Raw genomic sequence first — 21,803 nt, forward strand, 5'->3', positions numbered from 1 at the left:
TTCCTAAAAAAAATTAGGAAGGGGAGGGGTCAGTGGATAGCACCGGAGTTAAGCCTTTTCATCCAGCGTCATCAATAGAAACAGAAAAACACAGGCAGAGACGATATAGACGATAAATTAAATGACGCAGATAGTTTTTATTTATCGTGCGATTAATTGATTTATTGATTATCGTGACAGGCCTATATATATATATATATATATAAATATGTGCAAATGTATATGTATATTATATGTATACATATATGTAAATATATGTTTTTGTATATTGTTATTTATATATTTATAAATGTTATTTATAAATATATGCAAATAAATAACATGCAAAATATTTCAGCACATGACTTTCTCAGTAATTGATAGTTTTAGAACATAACATAAAAGTATATGGCATTTGACATTATAAAAGTCTTAAGCCCCCCCTGAACATGAGAAAATCCTTGTTATTCGATGCTGGAGCGCACATATTCCCTAGTTACTGGGGGAAAATAGGGAGTACCAATATGGCGGCTGGTGGCTTCAAAGCGACTCGTTCTAACAGCGGGCTATTAGCACTCCGCTGTATAATAGAGATCTGTTGATAAAGCGAGTAAGAAAATGAATGGATGGATGGATGGAGCTCCACAGATGATTGACTGAGGGCTTAAACCGTTCCTGACAGCGAAAAAAACAAAACTATAAAACGAACATTCATCCAAAACTTGTGACTCCATCCCTCAGAAACAAAAACACACAGAGCACCAGTTACTCTGGGGGCTTTCTTCCTTCTACCTGTCCATGTTAGTCCATTACTGCCCCCTTCAGGATAGTTAAAGAATGAAAAACTTCCCCATAATCCCAATGTCTGAACCGTTCAATACTAAAGCGGTGTGATCCTTAGAACTGGGTCAGACCCATGTCCATCAGGTCTGTCGTAAATCCCAGCTAGAAACCAGAGCTTTTACAGAATGGCCTCAGGTTGAGGTAAACCAAACACATCACCTGTTTATACTCGACTAACTCCAGCTGCAACTACTCTTAATCAGGAAATTATTACAGCACATAATATGGAGCAGGCTTTGCAGGCCAGAACCAATTTCTGGTTTTCTTTGAGGTGGGTGCTGCCAATTCCAGTTTTAATGCTTTCAGGTTTCAAAGTGTTATAACATAGAGGGAAAAATGTGAGTTCAGAAAAAGATCAAAAGAAAAATTGGCAGATTCTAAACGATTATTCTTGGCCGGTGAGTTTACAGCTGTGCGTTTTTGGCTGAGATTTAGAATAACCTAACAGATCAGTTGTGGGACATCTTGCGGATCATGTAGTTGAGAATCCCTCCATGGTGAAAGTACGTCAGCTCCACGTCTGTGTCGAATCTCACGCGCACCTTGAATGTCTTCCCCGTGTCCAGCTGTGAAGGCAGGAGTAGAGCTTCTCAGGTGTCACATTCAGAGTTACGTCGACATGACGACCGCGTTATTCTCTTACCTTCACATCGACGATCATGCGGGGAGTTAGCTGCTCGGGGAGGATGACGGTGTAGCGCTCTCGGCCGGTCAGCCCCAGGCTGTCAGCGGTGTCTCCTGGAAGATACTCCAGGGGAATCACTCCCATTCCAACCAGATTACTGCGGTGGATTCTTTCATAGCTCTCTGCTAGAACTGCCTTAATCCCCTACAGGAAGAAGCAAACATTTAAATGCAGTCCAGCACATGTTTTTCTTTGACACATCCGTAGACGGAAAATTGTGGATCTATGGAATAGAAAAAAAATGTCAGACTTTCCAGTATTTGTCCTGCTGATCACTGATCAGAGGGGGTTATGGGAAATAACAGACTCTGACCTTTTAACTGGTGCGTGTTTAGTCAAAAGTTGACATTAAAGGTAACTGGGCCCATATTTAACTCTTAAATAATGGCCCAGTTAACTTGTAAGTAGCACCCAAGTTTGGCCAAACAAATGTTCTGTATGATGTTTGCTGCTCAGCAGGTGTGTGTTGACACAATGCCAAGAAGGAAAGACATCAATGCAGCTGTTCCTGTGCGTCAATCTAGAAAGGGTTATAAACCCTTTTTCTGAATAAACTGAAGTCCATTATGCTGTAGTGCAGGGAACATCAACTGGTGGCCCGCGGGCCACATCTGGCCCACCAGAGCTTTCTATCCAGCCCCCAGAATATTTCTGAATTCAGGAATAACATAGTTAAGAGGAAAAAGTGTGTGTGTGTGTATATAATACCATGACTATCTTTGTTAAAGAGGCGCAAAAATATTTTGGTATGAAAACAGGTATTTGTTTAGACATTTGTTCACACACTGTGTAAACATCATGGTGTTATGATTAATGATTTACTATTGGTCATATTTTAACATTTTATGGCACATATATATAACATTTTATCTATCTATCTATCTATCTATCTATCTATCTATCTATCTATCTATCTATCTATCTATCTATCTATCTATCTATCTATCTATCTATCTATCTATCTATCTATCTATCTATCTACATAGATATAATTAAATTTATATAACGCCAAATTAAAAAAATCCTGTTTCTACTGTAAAGCGATATTTCTGTCATATCGTGCACCCATACTTTCTGTTAAATGACACTGCATCACATCATGTACCATCTCATCCAGTATTTCTCATTTGAATAAGGACTTGTTTTTAGAACATCTTACTGTTCTTTAGCACAAAGCATGAAAGGTGGAGCTCACCAACAGAAATGGGCCCTTTGCTGCCCAGTCTCTGGAGCTCCCTGAGCCATACTCCTTCCCAGCTAGAACCAGCAGCGGGACCCCGGACTGCTTGTATCTCTCTGCAGCATCAAACACGTCAAGCTGGAAGGAAAAGGAACCCGCCGTCACTTCAACAGCCATCAAGCCAAAACATCTTCTGAAATTCATTCATTAGGTGCGATCATCATTTCACAGTGAGAGGACGACATGTAAGCTTTAACGACTGATCTGAGTTCAGGCTTAAACTGAATCATACCGTCTCTCCAGTGGGAAGGTAAATGGTTTGGGGAGCCTGCTTGTTGAGGAATTTGTTGAAGAGGCGGATGTTGGCGAACGTCCCTCTGGCCATGACAGCGTCGTTGCCTCGGCGGGAGCCGTACGAGTTGTATTCCCGGGGGCTCAGACTGTAACACACAAACGGAGAAGAGGAGAAACTAGAACCATTGTTCCCTTAAAGCACAGAAAGGAAGGTTTTGGTCCAGAGCAGGAGTAAGCGGGTTAAAAGAGTTAACATTACCCAGATGATTTTAGGGTTCCAGAAGTCTAAACTTGAGAGGTTGCAGATAACTCACCCTCTCCCGGCGAGGTAGCGAGCTGCGGCGCTGTTCCGGGCGATGTTCCCTGCAGGGGAGATGTGGTCTGTCGTAACCGAATCCCCCAGGTTCAGCAGCACATAGGCATCTCTTATAGACTCAGGAGGCGGCAGCTTCATGGTCTGAACAAAGACGAGGCCATACAGAATATAGATGAGAATACATGCCTGTTTAAGCACTTTCCTGTTTCAAACAACAGAAACTTTTGCATGCAGGGAAATAAAAACTGCATTTTAAAGTAAACAACAGTGCTGCAGAGAAGTGACTGGGCCAACTTCCCGAATTACTCCTTTTTTTTTCTATATCATGAACTCCTAAATCTCTTTTTCACTTGTTTACCATCCAATTATTGTAGACGGGAGTGTTTCAAAAATATTCATAACCCTTGAAATATTTCTTGTTAGAAGCAAAGACATGAATGTATTTTATTCTGATTCTATGCAACAGTCCGACACAAGGTCGGGCAGAATCATTAAGTGGTAAACAAAAATGATGAATGATTTTCAAAATGTTTTGCTGCAGGTCCAGTTCAACCAGTTTTAAACATCTACAGACAAATCTTTGGCTATTCATCTTCACAAAATAGCTTCAGGTCAAATGCAGAGCATCTGTGAACGTTATTTTTAAGGTCGAATACTCAAGAAGATGCAGGTCTGGACTTTAACTGGGCCGTTTTGACACATTGATATGCTTTGACCACTAGTCGGTATATCTGGCTGTATGTTTAGGGTCATTGTCCTGCTGGAAGGTACCTCTGACCCAGTCTCTAATCTCTGACAGACTGACAGCTTCTGCTCCAGAATATGCCTGTATTCAGCACCATCCACCTTGTCCAGTGGATGTTTTCCAGTCCGTGCTGCTGAAAAACATCCCCACAGCATGATGGTGTTCCTGGAGTGATGGGTTTGTGCCATAGCGTTTTACTCTGTGGTTGAAAAGTGCAGTTTTAGTCTCAATTGACCAGAGCTCCTGCATCCAGACATTTGGGGAGCTGCCAACGTGCCTTCTGGCAAATTCAAAACGCGCCTTTGTGTTTTGACTAAGTAATGTCTTCTTTCTGACCACCATGCCATAAAGCCCAGCTCTATGAAGTGTGGTCGTACGGACAGATGCCCTGGTAGCTGTCGTCTATCTCGGATCGTTCACAGCAGTAGCAGCACTTTCTAAATGCCTCTCCACTGCCCGTTCATCCAACAATCACACTTTTACGGTTTTTGTTACATCTGTATTTTCTCACGACAGCAGCAGCACTACTTCTGTTTCCACACGGACTATAGAGTGATACGGACTAACCGATAACAAGAAAGCTGATTGGCTGGCTGCATGGTTTTAGTTGTAAACACATTCAATAAAGCACAATTCAGAGTGGCGGGATCATTTTATTGTGCATGTCATGTACCGTTACACGAGCGTAAGAAAATTAAGACCTCATTAAAACAAAATCAAGACTAGAAAACAACTGTTCAGTAAATTTAAAACATTTTAAGGCCTTAAATTCTTTTTAAGGCCTTTTAAGACATTTTCTCTTTAAGGCCCCATGGAAATTCTGGCAACAAAATGGGCAAAACCCAAAGGGGGTGAATACTTTTACAAAGCACTAAAAATGTGTACCACACCTAAAATAGAAAAGAATTTATATGACTTTAAATCCTGATAAAATACAGGGAGGTTTATGGTTGGAACACGACAGAGTGGGGAAATGATCAAAGAGTATGACTACTTTTCAGGGAAATGCCTCTTATTGGCCAAACTGTTTATCATTGATCTTTGACCCGTTCAGGTATTAAAAGGCTCCTAAACTCAGACAAAGTCAGACCTGGAGAAAAATCTTTTTAAACTGCAGTTTTTAGTGTTTTATTACAAGCACTATATCACTAAGAGTCTGTTTCCATGTCTTTGGTTATTGCTAATTACTATATGTGCTTAGATTTGAGAGGGGTACAGTTTATAATGAAGCTTCCTTACCAATCCATCAAAGAATGGTGGTGACTTGATGTAGGTTGATTCATCATCCCAGGTGTACAGACTGTCAGAAGGAGCCACCAGAGAGTTCCAACGTTCGTTCACTTTCTGCAAGAACAAAAACACGTTAAGAACAGCTGCTGTTGCTCTTTTTTTAAACAATCCATTCAGTAGAAATGAATTCATAGCACCTCTATCTTCTCATAGACTTCTTTGAACATGGACGGAATGACAAATGTTCTCTCCACTGCCTGGATCTCATCCCGAGTGGGCCAGATATCCTTCAGGAAGATCGGTTTACCTTTAGAGTTAGTGGCTGCGTTGGAGAAGAGGAAGGCGGATGAATTTCAGCTCAACATTTAGCTTTTTATTTGTAATAAATGAGATCATCTCTGATGTCCACAGAAAACAATAGAATAACGTTGAGATGTACACCGGGTTGAACGGTGGATGGTTAAATAAGCTTCACTCACTCTGCAGCTCAGCCTATTACCTGTTATTACCTGTTATTATTCACACATGTTTAAATGACATGATGTCCTTCAACGATCATAAACTCAATCATTTGTTTGAAAAGTAATACGTCTACCATGGTAAGAGGTTTTAGTTCTTATAACGACGTAGGAGGATGTCTCATGGAAATATGTCCATCCTTGATAAAGTTAGATGAGACTTTTTCACACAAGTTTGACATCTTTGGAGCAATATCCCTCAGAGCAAGCCGTACCTTTCAGGACCTGTGAGCATTTCTGATGAAGCCACAGTAAAACACTTCACACTAATAGCTGGGTAACTGAAACAACATAATGCTATGCTGTCCTATTATACAAGAATACTCTCTAGTGAGCCAAATCAAAGACTGGATGCTGATGGATTTTATCTTTTATCCTGATGCTGACCCAAACATCCACATAACAAAGACAGCCTCCCTGATTTACATTCAGGACAGATTTTAAGGTCCGGCTGTCCAACAAGTGAAGCCTTTGACGTTTATATAACCAATCTTTTCCCACCAACTCACCAATAGGTTCCTTGTCGAAGTCTATCCTCACCGTGCCAGCTATTGCGTAAGCAATGACTAGCTGTGGAGAAGCCAGATAGTTGGCCCTGGTGTTGGGGTGTACCCGGCCTTCAAAGTTTCTGTTTCCTGACAGGACCCCCGCAGCAACCAGATCCCCCTGAAGCACAAACCACAGTTGGAATCTCACAATACAAAGAAGAAGAAAAAACAACTATTGGATCTACAATAAAAAATGCAATATATCCATTAATGAGGCCATTAAATCAAACCACATCAGCTTAATATCAGCACTTTGCTGGAGAGATTTGAATCATTTTTTTAAGACTACAGTAAATTAAAGTAAAGCTGCCTGACATATGCTGTTGTCTGTTCAATTGAAAAGGACAGCTTAGAGGCAATAATTGGAAATGTTTTTCCAATTAAGCATTTTGCATACTATCCATGCTCTATATGATGTCAGTAAGAAATCTGACATACTGTATGGTCATATGTTATATGGACCCTCACCGAAGATTTCAAATTGTTTTTTTTGTGACCAGAATGTGAGTAAATTCAAAATCATCCCCACAGCAGCCAATGTTAATTTCACATACTTATGCGGCCCTTAAATGAACAAAGCATAGTTTGATGAAAGGTTAAAACCAAGAAACAGACTCCAACTTGTCTGTGTCAGTGTTTAGCACACAATGAAGTTGATAATGCTGCTTGTGAATTGACTGGTGGATCTATTTAGGACCAGGACTGAAACATGATTAACTGATTATTAATAAAACCATCACCTAATTTAGTATTACTCCTAAACTGGAGTGTACAGAACCTAAAACACATTGCATTTAAGTTGGAAAAACCTTGTTTGTCTGTAAATATGCTCTATCCAGAATTCCTCAAGTGGCATAGCTTTAACTTAATCTTGTTAAATTAAATCCTATTAAGTACCTTTTGCTATCCAATTATTAATTTATTAATTGAAAAAATAGTCAACAGATTCATCAATTAGCAAAAATATTCAGCAGTTAAACAGAGCTAAACAGAGATATAGAAATAAGACCTTAATTAAATTGCCATGTTGCGACCAATGAACTTAGTTTTTTGCATGTTTTTACCATTTACAAAGCATTTAAAATTTGCAATAATTTTTGGTTTTCTTTTTAGTTCAAAACACTTGTTAATTGAGGTAAGTTAATTTACTATGGGTATTTCTTTTTAGACTAATAACAACTATTGCTAGATCAATCGATTACTAAATAATCAATAGCTGCAGGCCTATTTAGGACCCAGCCAGAGTATCTGATATGGCTGCAGAAGCACATCCCAGACTTTCCAACCATACGAGCAGAAAACAGATTTGAAGAAGAGCAGCAAAAGCAACGCAGGTAGATTAGAAGTGCTTGTGGACCATATATGGTTTACTGCATGAGATGCTACATCAAATATATCCTCTGCAGCCCAAATATTGAAAGGTTACCGATATCTCTTTATTTAAAGAAGCTATACCTGAATCTGTTTTTGTCTACTAAAGAAAAATACTTTTTACACAGCTATTATTGATTATGCTACTGAGCGAGTCCAGACTTTTTTTTTAGTAGGAGTAAGCAGGTAAATGGGGACAACCCAGGATGATTCTCTCTGCCAATGACACAACGAAGTGCGACACATTTGCCAAGCAGGGTATGCATGGCAGGGTATGTAACCAGAACAGCATGGTATGCATAAAAAGTATTGACCATTCACACAAGAAAAAACTATTATTTACCCGAGACAGAGCTATTTATGTAAAGAAAATGAAGAAAAGTTCCCCGTCCATAGACTGTGGTGAACTCTGTCAGCCACATGGAGATGATGTCAATGCCACCACTGAGTGTGTGACCAACAACATAAACTTCCATGTGGACAACACCAACTCCCACCACAACAGTGATGGCACCAGAACGCCAGCGAAACCAAGGAGGACCAGAAGGCCCAGGAGGACAGAACCCACCCTGCTCCTGATTCACAGTGAGCATGAACTAGCAGTAGGTGCAACAATGTGGTGCGAGAGCTGCACTGCACAGGAGAGACAGGACTTGGCCAAAAACAGTGCAGGGGATTGTGGGATGTCCTCTTCCCTGATCTGGACTACACGTCACATTCAACAAGCTGTGTGCTCATTTGTTCTCGGGGGACTCCCCACATGCTAGGATATAGAGACAAGACAATCCAACATGTTGCTATCCTCGATTTCAGGTGGCCCAGATCACCCTTAACACATCACACACAGCAGGAATATCTTAAGAGACACGCTGATAGTCGAGGCCTCTTGGAAGGGGAAAGTTTGGCAAAAATCGGGCTCAAAATCCTGCCGTGTGAAAAAAAAAAGATTTGAGCAGGTCATCTTATTTACCTGCTCAAATCAAGGACAAATACACCCACTTTAAGAAATGTTTACTTACTTTTAGTTCCCTTTTCGCAGTGTATTAGAAAACTTTACTAAAGACGTGTGGAAAGTCTGCCACGCACACAAAGACGCAGGTTGAAAACTTTAACAGATCTTTAACCCATCCAAGAAAAATAAAAGAGGGATGGGGTTACAGGTACCTTGGTTATAGCCTCCACCACTGAATCTGGGAGTGGGCCACTGTTCCCAATACACGTCATGCAGCCATAGCCAACAACATCAAAGCTATCAGGAGACAAAAACAACAGTTACAGTACAATGTGGCATTTTATAGACATTTACTAGAAATAGACACAAAACATTGATTTAAAACTATTAGAATGTATTAAAACATCAAGATCTATTTTTCTAACTGCCGACTTCTCCTACTGTTCCCCAATATTGTATTGCTTGTTGTTATTTACAACTTTTAACTTTCTGTTCTCTCTCTTTATTCTCTTCATAGTAGGTACACCTGGTCTGGTGTTCTGTTAACTGTGACATCATCCAGAGAAGACGGCTCACCCGCTACTACCATCTAATGTAGAACAGATTACTAGATCAATGTGTGCTTCTGTGCTTTCTGTGTCTCTGCTCTGTCTTCTCTAACCCCCAGTCGGTCGAGGCAGATGACCGTTCACACTGAGTCTGGTTCTGCTGGAGGTTTTCCTTCCTGTTAAAGGGGAGTTTTCCTCTCCACTGTTGCTTCATGCATGCTCAGTATGAGGGATTGCTGCAAAGCCATCAACAATGCAGAAGACTGTCCACTGTGGCACTATCTACTGGGTTTCCTTAAATAGAAAACTTTTTGACCAATCTGTATGATTTCATTGGATTTGACTTTGGAAAGTGCCTTGAGATGTCATGTGTTGTGAACTGGCTCTATATAAATAAAACTGAATTGAATACCCAGAGCCACAGCTCTGTTGATCCATCCATTCCCTTAGCTCTTAGTAGTAATGATTTTATGGGATTCTTCATAAATAAAATTGATGCCATTAAAAATTAAATAATTGGCATCCTCCCAAACATGATTACCTCGTCCTCAGTAAGTGAGGCAGCATTGGAGGAATCTTTAGAACCTGCGCAGTGTCTGAACTGTTTAAAAGCAGTAGAGCTTTCTGAGCTATCTAAAATTTTAGCTTCATCTAAACCTTCTACCTGTATGTTAGACCCAATCCCAACCAAGTTGTTTAAGGACATATTCCCTTTGATCAGTGGCACTATTTTAGACATGATTAATCTATCCTTAGTAAATGGATATGTACCACAGGTTTTGAAAGTAGCTGTTATTAAACCTTTACTTAAGAAACCTTCTCTTGATCAAGATTAGTTAGTACATTACAGACCTATATCTAATCTTCTTTTCTTATCTAAAATTCTTGAGAAAGTAGTTGCTAATCAACTTTGTGAACATTTACAAAGTAATGATCTACTTGAGGAGTTTCAGTCAGGCTTCAGAGCTCATCATAGCACTGAAACAGCTCTGGTGAAGGTCACTAATGATATTCTCATGGCCTCAGATAATGGACTTGTGTCTATACTTGTCCTGTTAGATCTCAGTGCTGCATCTGATACAGTTGATCACAATATTCTCCTACAAAGACTTGAACATACTGTAGGGATTAAGGGAAAGCATTAGGCTGGTTTAAATCTTATCTGTCAGACAGATTCCAATTTGTTCATGTTAATAATAAATCTTCCTCAAACTCTAGGGTCACTTGTGGAGTACCACAGGGTTCAGTCCTTGGACCAATTCTCTTTACTATATATATGCTTCCGATAGGCAAAATTATCAGACAGCATGGGATTATATTTCTCCAATTTTAGCTTCCCTTCATTGGCTTCCTGTTAAATCAAGAATAGAATTTAAAATTCTCCTTCTAACGTATAAAGCCCTTAATAATCAAACTCCATCATATATCAGAGCTCTGATTACCCCGTATGTTCCTAACAGAGCACTTCGCTCTCAGACTGCAGGTCTGCTGGTGGTTCCTAGAGTCTCTAAAAGTAGAATGGGAGGCAGATCCTTTAGCTATCAGGCTCCTCTCCTGTGGAACCAACTCCCAGTTTTGGTCCGTGAGGCAGACACCCTGTCTACTTTTAAGACTAATCTTAAAACTTTTCTTTTTGACAAAAATTATAACTAGTGGCTCATGTTACTCTCAGCTACCTTTATAGTTTTACTGCTATAGGCTTAGGCTACTGGAGTATATCAGGATCTAATTTTCTCACTCTATTGAGTTCTACTGTTCTTCAATTATGCATTATGTGTTATTTAACTTTCTGTTCTCTCTCTTTTCTCTTCTGTGCTTTTTTGTTTCTCTTGTTGTGTCTCTGTTCTGTCTTCTGTAACCCCAGTCGGTCGAGGCAGATGACCGTTCATACTGAGCCCGGTTCTGCCGGAGGTTTTTCCTTCCTGCTAATGGGTGGTTTTTCTTCCCACTGTCGCTTCATGCTTGCTCAGTATGAGGGATTGCAGCAAAGCCATGTACAATGCAGATGACTCTTCCTGTGGCTCTACGCTTCCCCAGGAGTGAATGCTGCTTGTCGGGACTTTGATGCAATCAACTGGTTTCCTTATATAGGACATTTTTGACCAATCTGTATAATCTGACCCAATCTGTATAATATGATTGAACTTGATTTTGTAAAGTGCCTTGAGATGACATGTTTCATGATTTGGCGCTATATAAATAAAATTGAATTTAATTGAATTGAATTATATTGCCTAAAGCAACTAACATGAGCGTGTAAAAATGATGTCAAGGGTCTGTGAACTCAGACGGTAGTGCTGGGAAGCTTACCCCAGCTGAGAGAGGTAGTCCATGACACCGCTCTCCTTCAGGTAGTACGTCACCACCCCGCTGCCGGGGGACAGGCTGGTCTTTATGTACGGCTTCACACTCAGACCACACTCTATTGCTTTCTTAGCAAGGAGCCCTGGAACAACAGATGGCATCAGTCACTTCTGATCTGGAAAATGGGTCATATTATTAGAAAAGCCAGGAAAAGGTCTGCGGTGAAGTTGAGCACAGCCACCTGCTCCAAGCATGACGGACGGGTTGCTGGTGTTGGTGCAGCTGGTGATTGCAGCGATGACCACCGAGCCGTGGCTCAGTGTGTACTCCTTCCCATTGAACTGGAAGGGGACCACAGAGTTGTGGCGTTCAGGGGCCACCTGGAATCCCTTAAATCCTTGCTAAGAAGATCAAAATTGAACAGTTAACTTGAATAGGTCCATTATAAAGTAATTTACAGGCATTATAATGTCATTATAGTGCTGTATTTTTAAAGCATAGCTCAAAACTCTAAACTAAAAGCTGAGAGTAGGAAAATAATCAAAATAAAGATAGATCTCTTCATAAAGTCAGGAGCAGTATGTGTTCAGACTTTGTGATTCAATTGTCATTCAAACTATTTCTTAGTTTATTTTTAATAACTTCTAAACCGCCATTTTAAGCTAGATGTATGGGACAATGTGAGGATCCCGGAACCAACCTTGGCTCCCAGACAGGCTTCAAAGTCTGTCTTCATTTCAGAAACAGGAATCTTATCCTGGGGCCGCTTGGGGCCGCTGCAGCAGGGCAACACTGTGCTGAGGTCTAACTCTACCACCTTAGAGACAGAAGAAAGACAACGATCGTCATGATGATGCAGGTTGACCATCTGATATGAAAACATGCATTTTAGTTTTAGTTTGAAACAAATGCTGCAAGATTGTTTAATATTTCTGAAGTGGAAATGAGCTCGACTGACCTGAGTGAAATCTGGATCCTGAGCAACATTATTATAGTCCCTGAACATGGCTGCTGCCTTCAGGTACTTGGTAATGTAGGCCAGCGTTTCTGGTTCCCGTCCTAAAACAAGACGATGTCATGTTTTGTTTAACAATCGTATAGTCCCCACTAATGCCATGGAAAAAAGGTGAAACCAATACAGAAAAACCAAACATCCAGTGCCAATCAGAAGCTGGACACTCACCAGTCTGCTCCAGGTAGTTTATACTGACGTCGTCCACTGGGAAGAACGCTGCCGTGGCCCCGTACTCTGGACACATATTAGCGATGGTGGCTCTGTCAGCGATGGACAGCTGGGCCACACCTGGGCCAAAAAACTCCACAAATTTCCCCACTACACCCACCTGACGGAGGTGCTGCGAGTCCAGGGAACGAGGGAGGACAAAATATCAGGAACACAGGACATGAAAACAAACCCTTCTGCTGTTATTCTGCAGAGAAGCCGGTGCTACCTTTGTCACAGTGAGGACGATGTCCGTGGAGGTGATGAGCTCGTCTGGGGTCCCGTGCAGTCTGTATCCCACCACCTCTGGCAGCACCATGCTTATTGGCTGGCCCAGCATCACAGCCTCTGCCTCGATGCCACCCACACCTGGACGTCAAAGGATGACCTTAATTCAACCACTGATCACCCAAATCCATTTCAAAGTGAGGTTTTTTGTATTACTGTGTATCCTGGTTACTACATATTGCTTTAGATCTTAGGCAGATGGAGCTGAGAGCAGGGAGCGCAGAATAGTCAAAGCTCAATAATACATTTACTGAGTGAAAAAGGAAACTGGTCATGTGTTTTTTGACAAAAAAACAAATTTTGTTGAATGGTAATTTCTGTTAAAATGGCTTTGACTGTTAAAATGACTACACTGCACAGTGTCCAGCATTGTATCACTTTAGGGGCTGGAGGCAAAAGGAGTACATTTCATGTATGCTTGAATTTTAAGGGCTTATATCATGAGCTTCTAATATGTTTTAAGAAGTTTTGTTGATTTAAAGCTCAGAATTTTATATTTTACCTTGTTTAGTCAAAGAACTATGAATTAAAAGAAATGTTTGCCTGATCATGGCAGATATCTTGGTTTTCTAGGTTTGGAGCCACTACTTTTGGAAACTTGAAGCTGACTATAAGGCAGGGGGGAGCTACCCTGGCCCATAAGGGTCCTCCACGTTTTAGCTGTTTGAGGTAGTTCTCTAAGTTTTCTTGCCCAGGAGTATGTACATCGACATGCGAAAGGAGGAAGCTGGAATCGAACCCATAACTTTTGGACCAAGATAATACTTCTTCCACTGAGCCATAGTTGGCCCAGTAGTCACAAATTCCATTTAATCCCTGTAGTTTCCTTCATATATTATCTTTAAAGCTTTAATAAAAGGATCATTAAATTGGACAAATCATGCTTTTCAATGCCAATTCCTTTTCACACTGAAATCATTCAGTTGTGGTCTATATAAAGTGGAACTGCAAAGCTTTGTTCTGAATTCCTTGTTATTGTTGTCCCACTGCTTCTCTTTTGCACCTGTTCTGTGGTGCGTCTGACAGCAACTTGTTTTGGTGCCGTCTCTTTAAGTGTAAAGGAGACACTTCACACCCTGACACCCTCCAGGTTGAAGAGTACCACTCCAGTTTTTGTAGTATACTAGGAAGACGGTGTAATAAACTGTTAATACACCCAACAACCAAACCTTTTGCCTCATCCAATTGTGGCTTCACGTCTTTTGGCTTGGACTACAAAATCAATGCAAATAAATAAATAAAATTCAAAAGGTGTATTTGGGAAATTGGTAAGCCACAAGTGCTTGACCTTGATTGGCAGTTCTGCAGCAAATACTGTGACATAATAGTTAAAAAAAATGTTAAAGAATAGAGAAAACTGAAAAATATGACTCAAAAAGAATACAAAGATATCTCTGCAGCTCCTGGACAGACTACATTCAACTGTTCTGCACTCCTAAAGAATCCAAGTACACAAGGGCTAAAAAGGTGGATTTTGCAAGATATGGCCCCTTTATGCTCCATCCAATTAAATATCAATCAGTTTTTTTCTGAGCATTGGACCCTCACAGCTTGGTTAGGCACAGTCGATGGTCTGATGCCGGACCCTAAACTGATTACTGCAGACCACTGTTCTACATAAAAAGAACAGTTCCCGTGTTACTACCCATTTATATAGAATTAACTGTCATCTGCATACAGCTAAACAAAGACCCCAAATAGCTTTACAACCAAAGTCAGCAGTTAGTGCTAACTATAAAATATATTACAGTAACTTGCTGCAACTGCTGGCATTTTACTTACCAATTTTGTGACAACAGAGACAAAAACAGAGACAGAAAATCCATTTCTTCTGCTTACATTAGCCTGCTAGCAGTACAGAGCTACTGACGGATAAGGAAGGACCTGCAGGTGGCCTGCAGCTCCACAACACCAGGGATGTTGTGACCACAATGACTACAATAAAACACTACTCTGGCTGCTGCCCCATCAGGAAATACTGAACATTATTATTATTATTATTCATTATTACATGAATAATTTTTGAACATTTCCCAGCCTCTCCAAAGAGGCTGGGAAATGTTCAAAAATTCAAGTCACAATATTTCTGGAAGAACATCAATAAAACAACATATTAGTCTTCAGCGAACGCTTTAAAATCCAACATCTGGAGTATGATAGTAGACACAGATCCAGAACAGTGGTTACAAAAAAAAAAAAAAAAAAAAAAAAAAAAAGATGTTGAAGGCATGAATTGCGCATTACTGTCTCACCCCAGCCTAGAACGCCCAGGCCATCAATCATGGTGGTGTGGGAATCTGTGCCCACCAGACTGTCTGGGTAGAAGTAGCCGTCGTAATTAAACACCACCCGGGCCAAATATTCCAGGTTGACCTGGTGAACAATTCCGGAACCTGGAGGAATGATCCGCATGTTCTTGAAGGCTTTGGAGCCCCACTGCAAAAAAAATAAATAAAAACAGGCATCCTGTTAATGAACAAGTTCTTTAAAGCAGCCTGGATGAAGGCGGAATTTTTAATCCCCACCTTCAAAAACTGGAATCTCTCTTTATTGCGGTCAAACTCTAAATCCTGGTTTTTCTGAAGGCTGTCAGACCTGGAGGAAGAAGCAGGACAAAACAAGAGACAGGCCAAATGTGAGCCGCTGTGTGCAGAATAACGCCCAGTGATGGAAACAGCTCGGTGGTCTTACTTCCTGTTAAAGTCCACTTGGATGGAATGATCGATGACGAGGTCAGCAGGACAAACTGGATTAATCTTCTCTGGGTCGCCGCCTAATTTCATCACGGCGTCTCGCATGGCCGCGAAGTCCACCACAGCAGGAACACCGCTGCAAGGAGAAGCACACCACACAGCGGTGAAATACAAACACACATGTTTGACTCTCCAACTTTCATAGAGCAGGCCAAGACCAGACTGGGACTGACAAAGGCCAAAAGACAACCAATGGGTCAGAAGACATATTACAGACAAAGAGAGAAAACTACTTGTAACACAAATGTTCTCGTTAAAACAGCCCAAATGTTCACAGTGAAGTAACAAAGGAATGGTTTCCATGTTCTCTCAACACACACTATCTTTGAAGTTCAGAAGAAAGGTCAAATAGTCCATCCAACAAGTGAGAGGGCTTTTGATGGCGAAACCAAAGACCAAAAAAAAGGAAGAATATCATGAAGTTGTTTTCCAAAAATGAATTAGTTTGACGTGAATCACCAAGCTAATTTTTCTTCGGTTTTTAGAGCATCCACAGAGCTTTGTGGTGAAGAAGTGGAGTTGTTCTGCACAACATGCTGTGAGTGCCAGAGCAACACAGCTCATAATGCTGCTTGTCGGGACTTTGAAGCAATCAACTGGTTTCCTTATATAGGACATTTTGACCAATCTGTATAATATGATTGATTTTGACTTTGTAAAGTACCTCGAGATGACATGTTTCATGAATTGGTGCTATATAAATAAAATTGAATTGAAATAATAATGCCAATATTCAAACAAACACAGGCGTGGACAATTACTGTGTGTGTGTGTGTGTGTGTGTGTGTGTGTGTGTGTGTGTGTGTGTGTGTGTGTGTGCTGCTAAAATGTACTGCTCTATGGGGTAAAAGCGGTTCCATAATAAACTTGTACATAAAAGGATAGTTGTGTCCATATCAGTCAGAAGTTGTGCATAAAAAACATTTGTAAACTCATAATAATTTAAATGGTTTCCATTTAAATTATTATGGAAACCATTTAAATTATTATTAAATAATTTAATAATAATTTACGCCTGTGCTTTACAAACACAGGCGTTTCAACATGATAACTCTCACGTCTATGACTCTTGTCCGCCATCTAGTGTTGGTTTCAGGTAACTGCTGTGTTACAAATCTTATCTAGCCGTGGACAATTACTGTGTGTGTGTGTGTGTGTGTGTGTGTGTGTGTGTGTGTGTGTGTGTGTGTGTGTGTGCTGCTAAAATGTACTGCTCTATGGGGTAAAAGCGGTTCCATAATAAACTTGTACATAAAAGGATAGTTGTGTCCATATCAGTCAGAAGTTGTGCATAAAAAACATTTGTAAACTCATAATAATTTAAATCGCATTCAAAAGATACAACATACAGTTTAAATAGTTACAACTTCAATAACTAATAAATACAAATTTCAAGTTTAAATTTGTGCTTTACTCTTTATGAACACAAACAGTAGCGGCTGCTTGAGAATACGGATTTTTTCTTTGAGAATACGAATTCACAACAGTGGTCTGACGTCACGGTTTCCAAGGCTGGTTAATGGAGCACAGAGTGCGAAGATAGGAGCCGCGCATGCGCTCTTCAGACTGACCGTCTCTGAATGCACCGCGGCAAGAAACACGTTGGCTAAAGATAAAGATTGCTTTCCACCTAAACCTGCCAGGGGTGTGAATAATGTCGGGTTTAACTGTAGCTGCAGAGGATCTTAGTCCCGTGTTGATCCCTCCAGGTGTGTTCAGACGTTTCCATCCGCTCATCACGGGCATGAACGGGACATCATCATTGTTGATGAATATTTAAACGCTCCTTTTGGCAGAGCTGCATCAGTAATACTTGCAATGGAACGGCACCGCAGCATGATTCTACCAGCTCCATGCTAAACAACTGATGCAGGCTTCCTTGATTTTAAGGTCTCACAAAGACTCTTTAGTAACATCTTATTTTTATTAATATTCCTTAATCTGGTTCAGATCGGAAGTGAAGAAAATGTGGATCAGTGCATCCCTAGATGAGACATACAAAGAACTTGCACTTACACCACATACAGTTGCCTCACTGGATGATCTTGTAATATCTTGATCTGGGCTCTATAATGGCTCCAACACACTTTCCCAAACTTGTCAAGATCTACAATTCTCCTCACACCTACTTCCTTGTGCTTTCCCATATTTTCCATATTACTTTTCGTCTAAATCATACTTGACCTGATTTAGACGAAACAACGCATACATTGACATGATGTGTAATCTTCAGGTTGCTTGGATCAGAGAAAATCCACAAAAAAGAATTCCAACCAGTGAACCTAGTTGTAGTTGAACATCCCACACCGGTTGAACGTTGAGTAATACTCCCCCCTGAAAAAAGATGTCAAATGAACAATCAACAGGCTTCAATGGATTAATGTTTATGATGAGAACAAGCTTAGTTCAACTTCTGAGTGCCGCTGAAAGGAGAGTCTGTAATTCATTCCCACAGCAGATAAAACAGAGGTAGAAAGGTTGCCTGCTTATCCAGCCCTGCTTGGAAAGAAAACATGAAAGCTTCCCTCCAAAGAGCTACGGTGGCTAATAAAAACCAGGCAGTGGGAGTGAAGACTGGACCTACGTGAAGTCTTGGAGGATGACACGGGCAGGCCTGAACGGTACCTCCACACTCTGAGTCTGGGTGTGCTGCCAGTTTAGGATGTTTTCCACATCTGAGCTCTTCACCAGAAACTCGTCACAGTTTCTGATGGCCGATTCCAACAGGACCCGGATAGAGAACGGCAGCCTCTCTGTGGGGCAGATGGACAACCAACACTCAAGACATCTACTGATCAGAACAGCCTTCATTTCGCCCTCCAGCCAAGACCCAGTGTGCCGTTACCATATCTGGGATCTCCGAGCTTTGTGGGATTGAAGAACCTCTGGCCTGGTGCCTCGGGGCTGAGTGGCTCCACCAGATCCCGGAAAGGATTGCTTGCTGGAGCGGACATTTTCTTCTACGTGAATGTAGATCTCCTGATGAAGAGAGACGCGTTTAATAAGCCTTTTATAAACACCGTATGGACTTAACAGTTCATGAGCGCACGTGGAGACCGGGTTATTACAGAGAAAGAACGTGCTTAATCCACAGACGTGGTGTGTAACTGGATTAGCCAACACTGCAGAGCACACACACACACACACACACACACACACACACACACACAGGTAAAACAAGTGGTCAATGAACTCTCAGTCGGCGTGTTGCAAACCTTACGCAACCCAGCTTCTTTACCAATCTGTGAAGACTTTAAACAGGATAGGCCTCAGCTAGATGGTAACTGCATATCATATAAAAAATTATATATATTTTTTATATGATTATAATTTTTTTTCTTTGGATGAAAACTGAACTTTTGCATGTTCATGGTTCGTGTAACCACATCTTGACATTAATATCGGAGTAAAATATGTTTTCACTACTTAAAAGACAATCACAATAACTGAAAATAAAATCCCTCTATCAATCTAAACTTCCAACAACACCGCATGGATAAATGAGGATCTCAACTGAACGGCTTAATGCTGATGGAAACTAGTTTGATTTAGATGATGAACAACGTCTAACCATACACACTGAAATAAATGTTTATTCCAGAAAGTTATATAAAGAAACTTTAACAGAAATAAATGTAAAAAAAATATATAAGTAGATGCCAAATTGCTAAGGTTCATATTATTAGGAATTATTATGTAATGAAAATATCAAATTGCCCAAATGACATGGAAAATGGCCTCAATAGCACAGTAGCCACAGAAAGATGCCATTTAAGCAAAACAACCAAAATTGTCTAAATGGACAAATGTTTAAATTAGGAACAATAAACGTGTAACGACACATGTATACAACAACCAAATAAACAAGTGTCCAGAATACCAAAAACACCTGCGTCGTGTGATTTCCTGGATAGAGGCGTTTATCTGTGTCAGAGGTGAACTTAGGAGAGAGAGAGAGAGAAAAGATCCAGTACATCCTGAAAGTCTGCATAGCTCATGGATGTGGAACTAAAGTGAAAACCCGCATCCTGAACACAACATTACAACCAGCAGCAGCGCTTCACTCACACAGTCTAACGTGTCAGACTGACTCTAACAAAGGCTCCAACCACCAACACAGCTTTATTTTCCCTGACAGCCTCGATCGCAGCTCTGATCGGCTCCACGGTGTGACTCTCATTCATGCTCCACGCTGCGTCAGATAGCATTAGCTCTACAGCAGGACCTTCTAGCCAAACGCTGTTTGTCTAAGGACACGGAGCAGAAAGTAATAACCATCACGACATCTCTGCCTTTGATTTCTAGATTTATATGAATTGGCTTCAAGAATGAGCAGAAGTTGGTTTGCGAAAGGTAATGTGAGCTAACTTGGCTTCCGGATCAAATTAAATGGCGCATTAAAACATCGCAGCAGTAAGAAAAGTAACTTCCGACAACCCTCCTGGACAGAGTTAAATGTTAGCTTATTTTTGGTAGCTGGAGGTAAATGACTTACTTCAGCCTGTAGAAGAGGGGAAAGCCCAAAACAAGACCCACTTCCTCGGTGGAAGCACCCTGGGGTTGCGCAGCTGGTGGATCCACTTCCGCGATTTATTTTTTCACAATAAAAGCATTTTCAAGCTTCACGGCACAGCCAATCTTCCATCTATTTTCGAACACATCTATATCCCCTGTTGGGGTCGCGAAGGGTGCTGGTGTCTATCTCCAGCTGTCATGAGCCAGAGGTGAGGTTCACCCTGGACAGGTCAGCAGTCTATCACAGAGACACACAGGACAAACAACCATTAGAGACCAATTTTTGGACTGTGGGAGGAAGCCAGAGTACCCGGAGAGAACCCATGCATGCACAGGGAGAAAATGCAAACTCCATGCAGAAAGACCCAGGGCACGGGTAGGACTTGAACCCAGGACCTTCTTGCTGCAAGGCAACAGTGCTACCCACAGCCAACCTTAATAATAATAATAATAATAATAATAATAATAATAATAATAATAATAATAATAATAATAATAATAATAATAATAATAATACACTTTTTGTATATGTATTATATGAGATACTTACGTGATCTAAATTATACAATAAATAAAATAGATAACACAGTGACTTGCAGTAGGGTTCATAGCTGGTGAGGCACTGACATCATCAGAGTCAGATTTACAAATAAATACACTGGGCTGAGTTTTTCATTGCTATTCCTGCAAGTTTGAAATTTCTTATATCAACATCAAGTAGTAGCCCATGTCCAGTATTCCAGGTTTCTAGAATTATTTATTGGTAATTCAGATCCGTTCCTTAGTATTAAAACTGGAAATAGAGATATAAGAGAAATAATCCAGATAAATACTGTTAGCATATCTGCCTCAATATTGTTTTGGAACAATATTTATTCAGATATTGATTGGGAACAAACATGGTTGTTGCCAAGAAAGTTTTTTGTTTCAAATAAAGTACGGGAAGTGTCCCTTAAATTTCTACACAGGTGTTATCCTGTAAATTCAGTATTGAACAAATATATTCCAAATATTGATCCTCTTTGTTCCTTCTGTCACATCGAATAACAAACATTAACCCACCTTTTTTTGGGAATGCCCTTTTAGCTAAATATTTTGGTGTGACTTCAATATTTTTCTTAATAGGAAATGTAATATACTTATTCCATTTAATGTTAAACATGTTTTCTTTGGTTTTTCCAATAGCAGTATGTCTGGGAAAGAATATATTATAAATTTTCTTATTCTGTTAGCTAAGCTCCACATACATATCTGTAAATATGCTAAAAATAACCCCAACCTCACTGTTTTAGAGCTTATGTAAGACCTTTTTTGGACTCCTTAAAAATATGAACCAACTCTAAAGCTATAAAACTCATAACCCTAAGTGATGAAGTTAATTTGTAATCTGTTATTTCTTTTTTTTTTTTTCTGTCTCATGGAATCCTGTAGATTTATTACCCCACCCCGAGCATACTACTGTCTGCAATTGTATATTCTTTTTCTGTGAATAAAGTTTATTAAAACAAATAC

At 40.4% G+C, this 21,803-nt stretch overlaps 1 protein-coding gene across 1 annotated transcript; it reads right to left on the reverse strand.

Annotated features, from left to right (window-relative positions):
* Positions 1 to 553: 553 nt before the first annotated feature.
* On the reverse strand, positions 554 to 20,357 carry aco1 (aconitase 1, soluble). The gene is made up of 21 exons (XM_012861472.3): positions 20,272 to 20,357; positions 18,622 to 18,755; positions 18,361 to 18,529; positions 15,715 to 15,852; positions 15,549 to 15,618; positions 15,276 to 15,459; positions 12,965 to 13,104; positions 12,697 to 12,868; positions 12,472 to 12,572; positions 12,214 to 12,330; positions 11,755 to 11,914; positions 11,520 to 11,655; positions 8,874 to 8,958; positions 6,300 to 6,456; positions 5,470 to 5,594; positions 5,282 to 5,386; positions 3,296 to 3,438; positions 2,980 to 3,127; positions 2,703 to 2,825; positions 1,466 to 1,651; positions 554 to 1,388 (listed from the first exon to the last, which is right to left on the reverse strand). Exons 2-21 carry the CDS (start codon positions 18,728 to 18,730, stop codon positions 1,272 to 1,274), a joined length of 2,685 nt encoding a protein of 894 aa, XP_012716926.2. The 5' UTR covers positions 18,731 to 18,755; positions 20,272 to 20,357; the 3' UTR covers positions 554 to 1,271.
* Between the last annotated feature and the right edge of the window lie 1,446 nt (positions 20,358 to 21,803).

The sequence above is a fragment of the Fundulus heteroclitus genome, chromosome 14 (assembly GCF_011125445.2).
Source record: "Fundulus heteroclitus isolate FHET01 chromosome 14, MU-UCD_Fhet_4.1, whole genome shotgun sequence".
In the NCBI taxonomy this organism is placed as follows: domain Eukaryota; kingdom Metazoa; phylum Chordata; class Actinopteri; order Cyprinodontiformes; family Fundulidae; genus Fundulus; species Fundulus heteroclitus.

What these genes read in the sequence shown, in the direction of transcription:
- aco1 (XM_012861472.3), bottom strand. Translation starts at nt 18,730, where the DNA reads ATGTCCGCTCCAGCAAGCAATCCTTTCCGGGATCTGGTGGAGCCACTC. An exon ending in AAACTACCTGGAGCAGACTG is followed by an intron (nt 12,573 to 12,696) that starts GTGAGTGTCCAG and finishes GTCTTGTTTTAG; the next exon opens with GACGGGAACCAGAAACGCTG. An exon ending in GCATGATCGTCGATGTGAAG is followed by an intron (nt 1,389 to 1,465) that starts GTAAGAGAATAA and finishes CTGCCTTCACAG; the next exon opens with CTGGACACGGGGAAGACATT.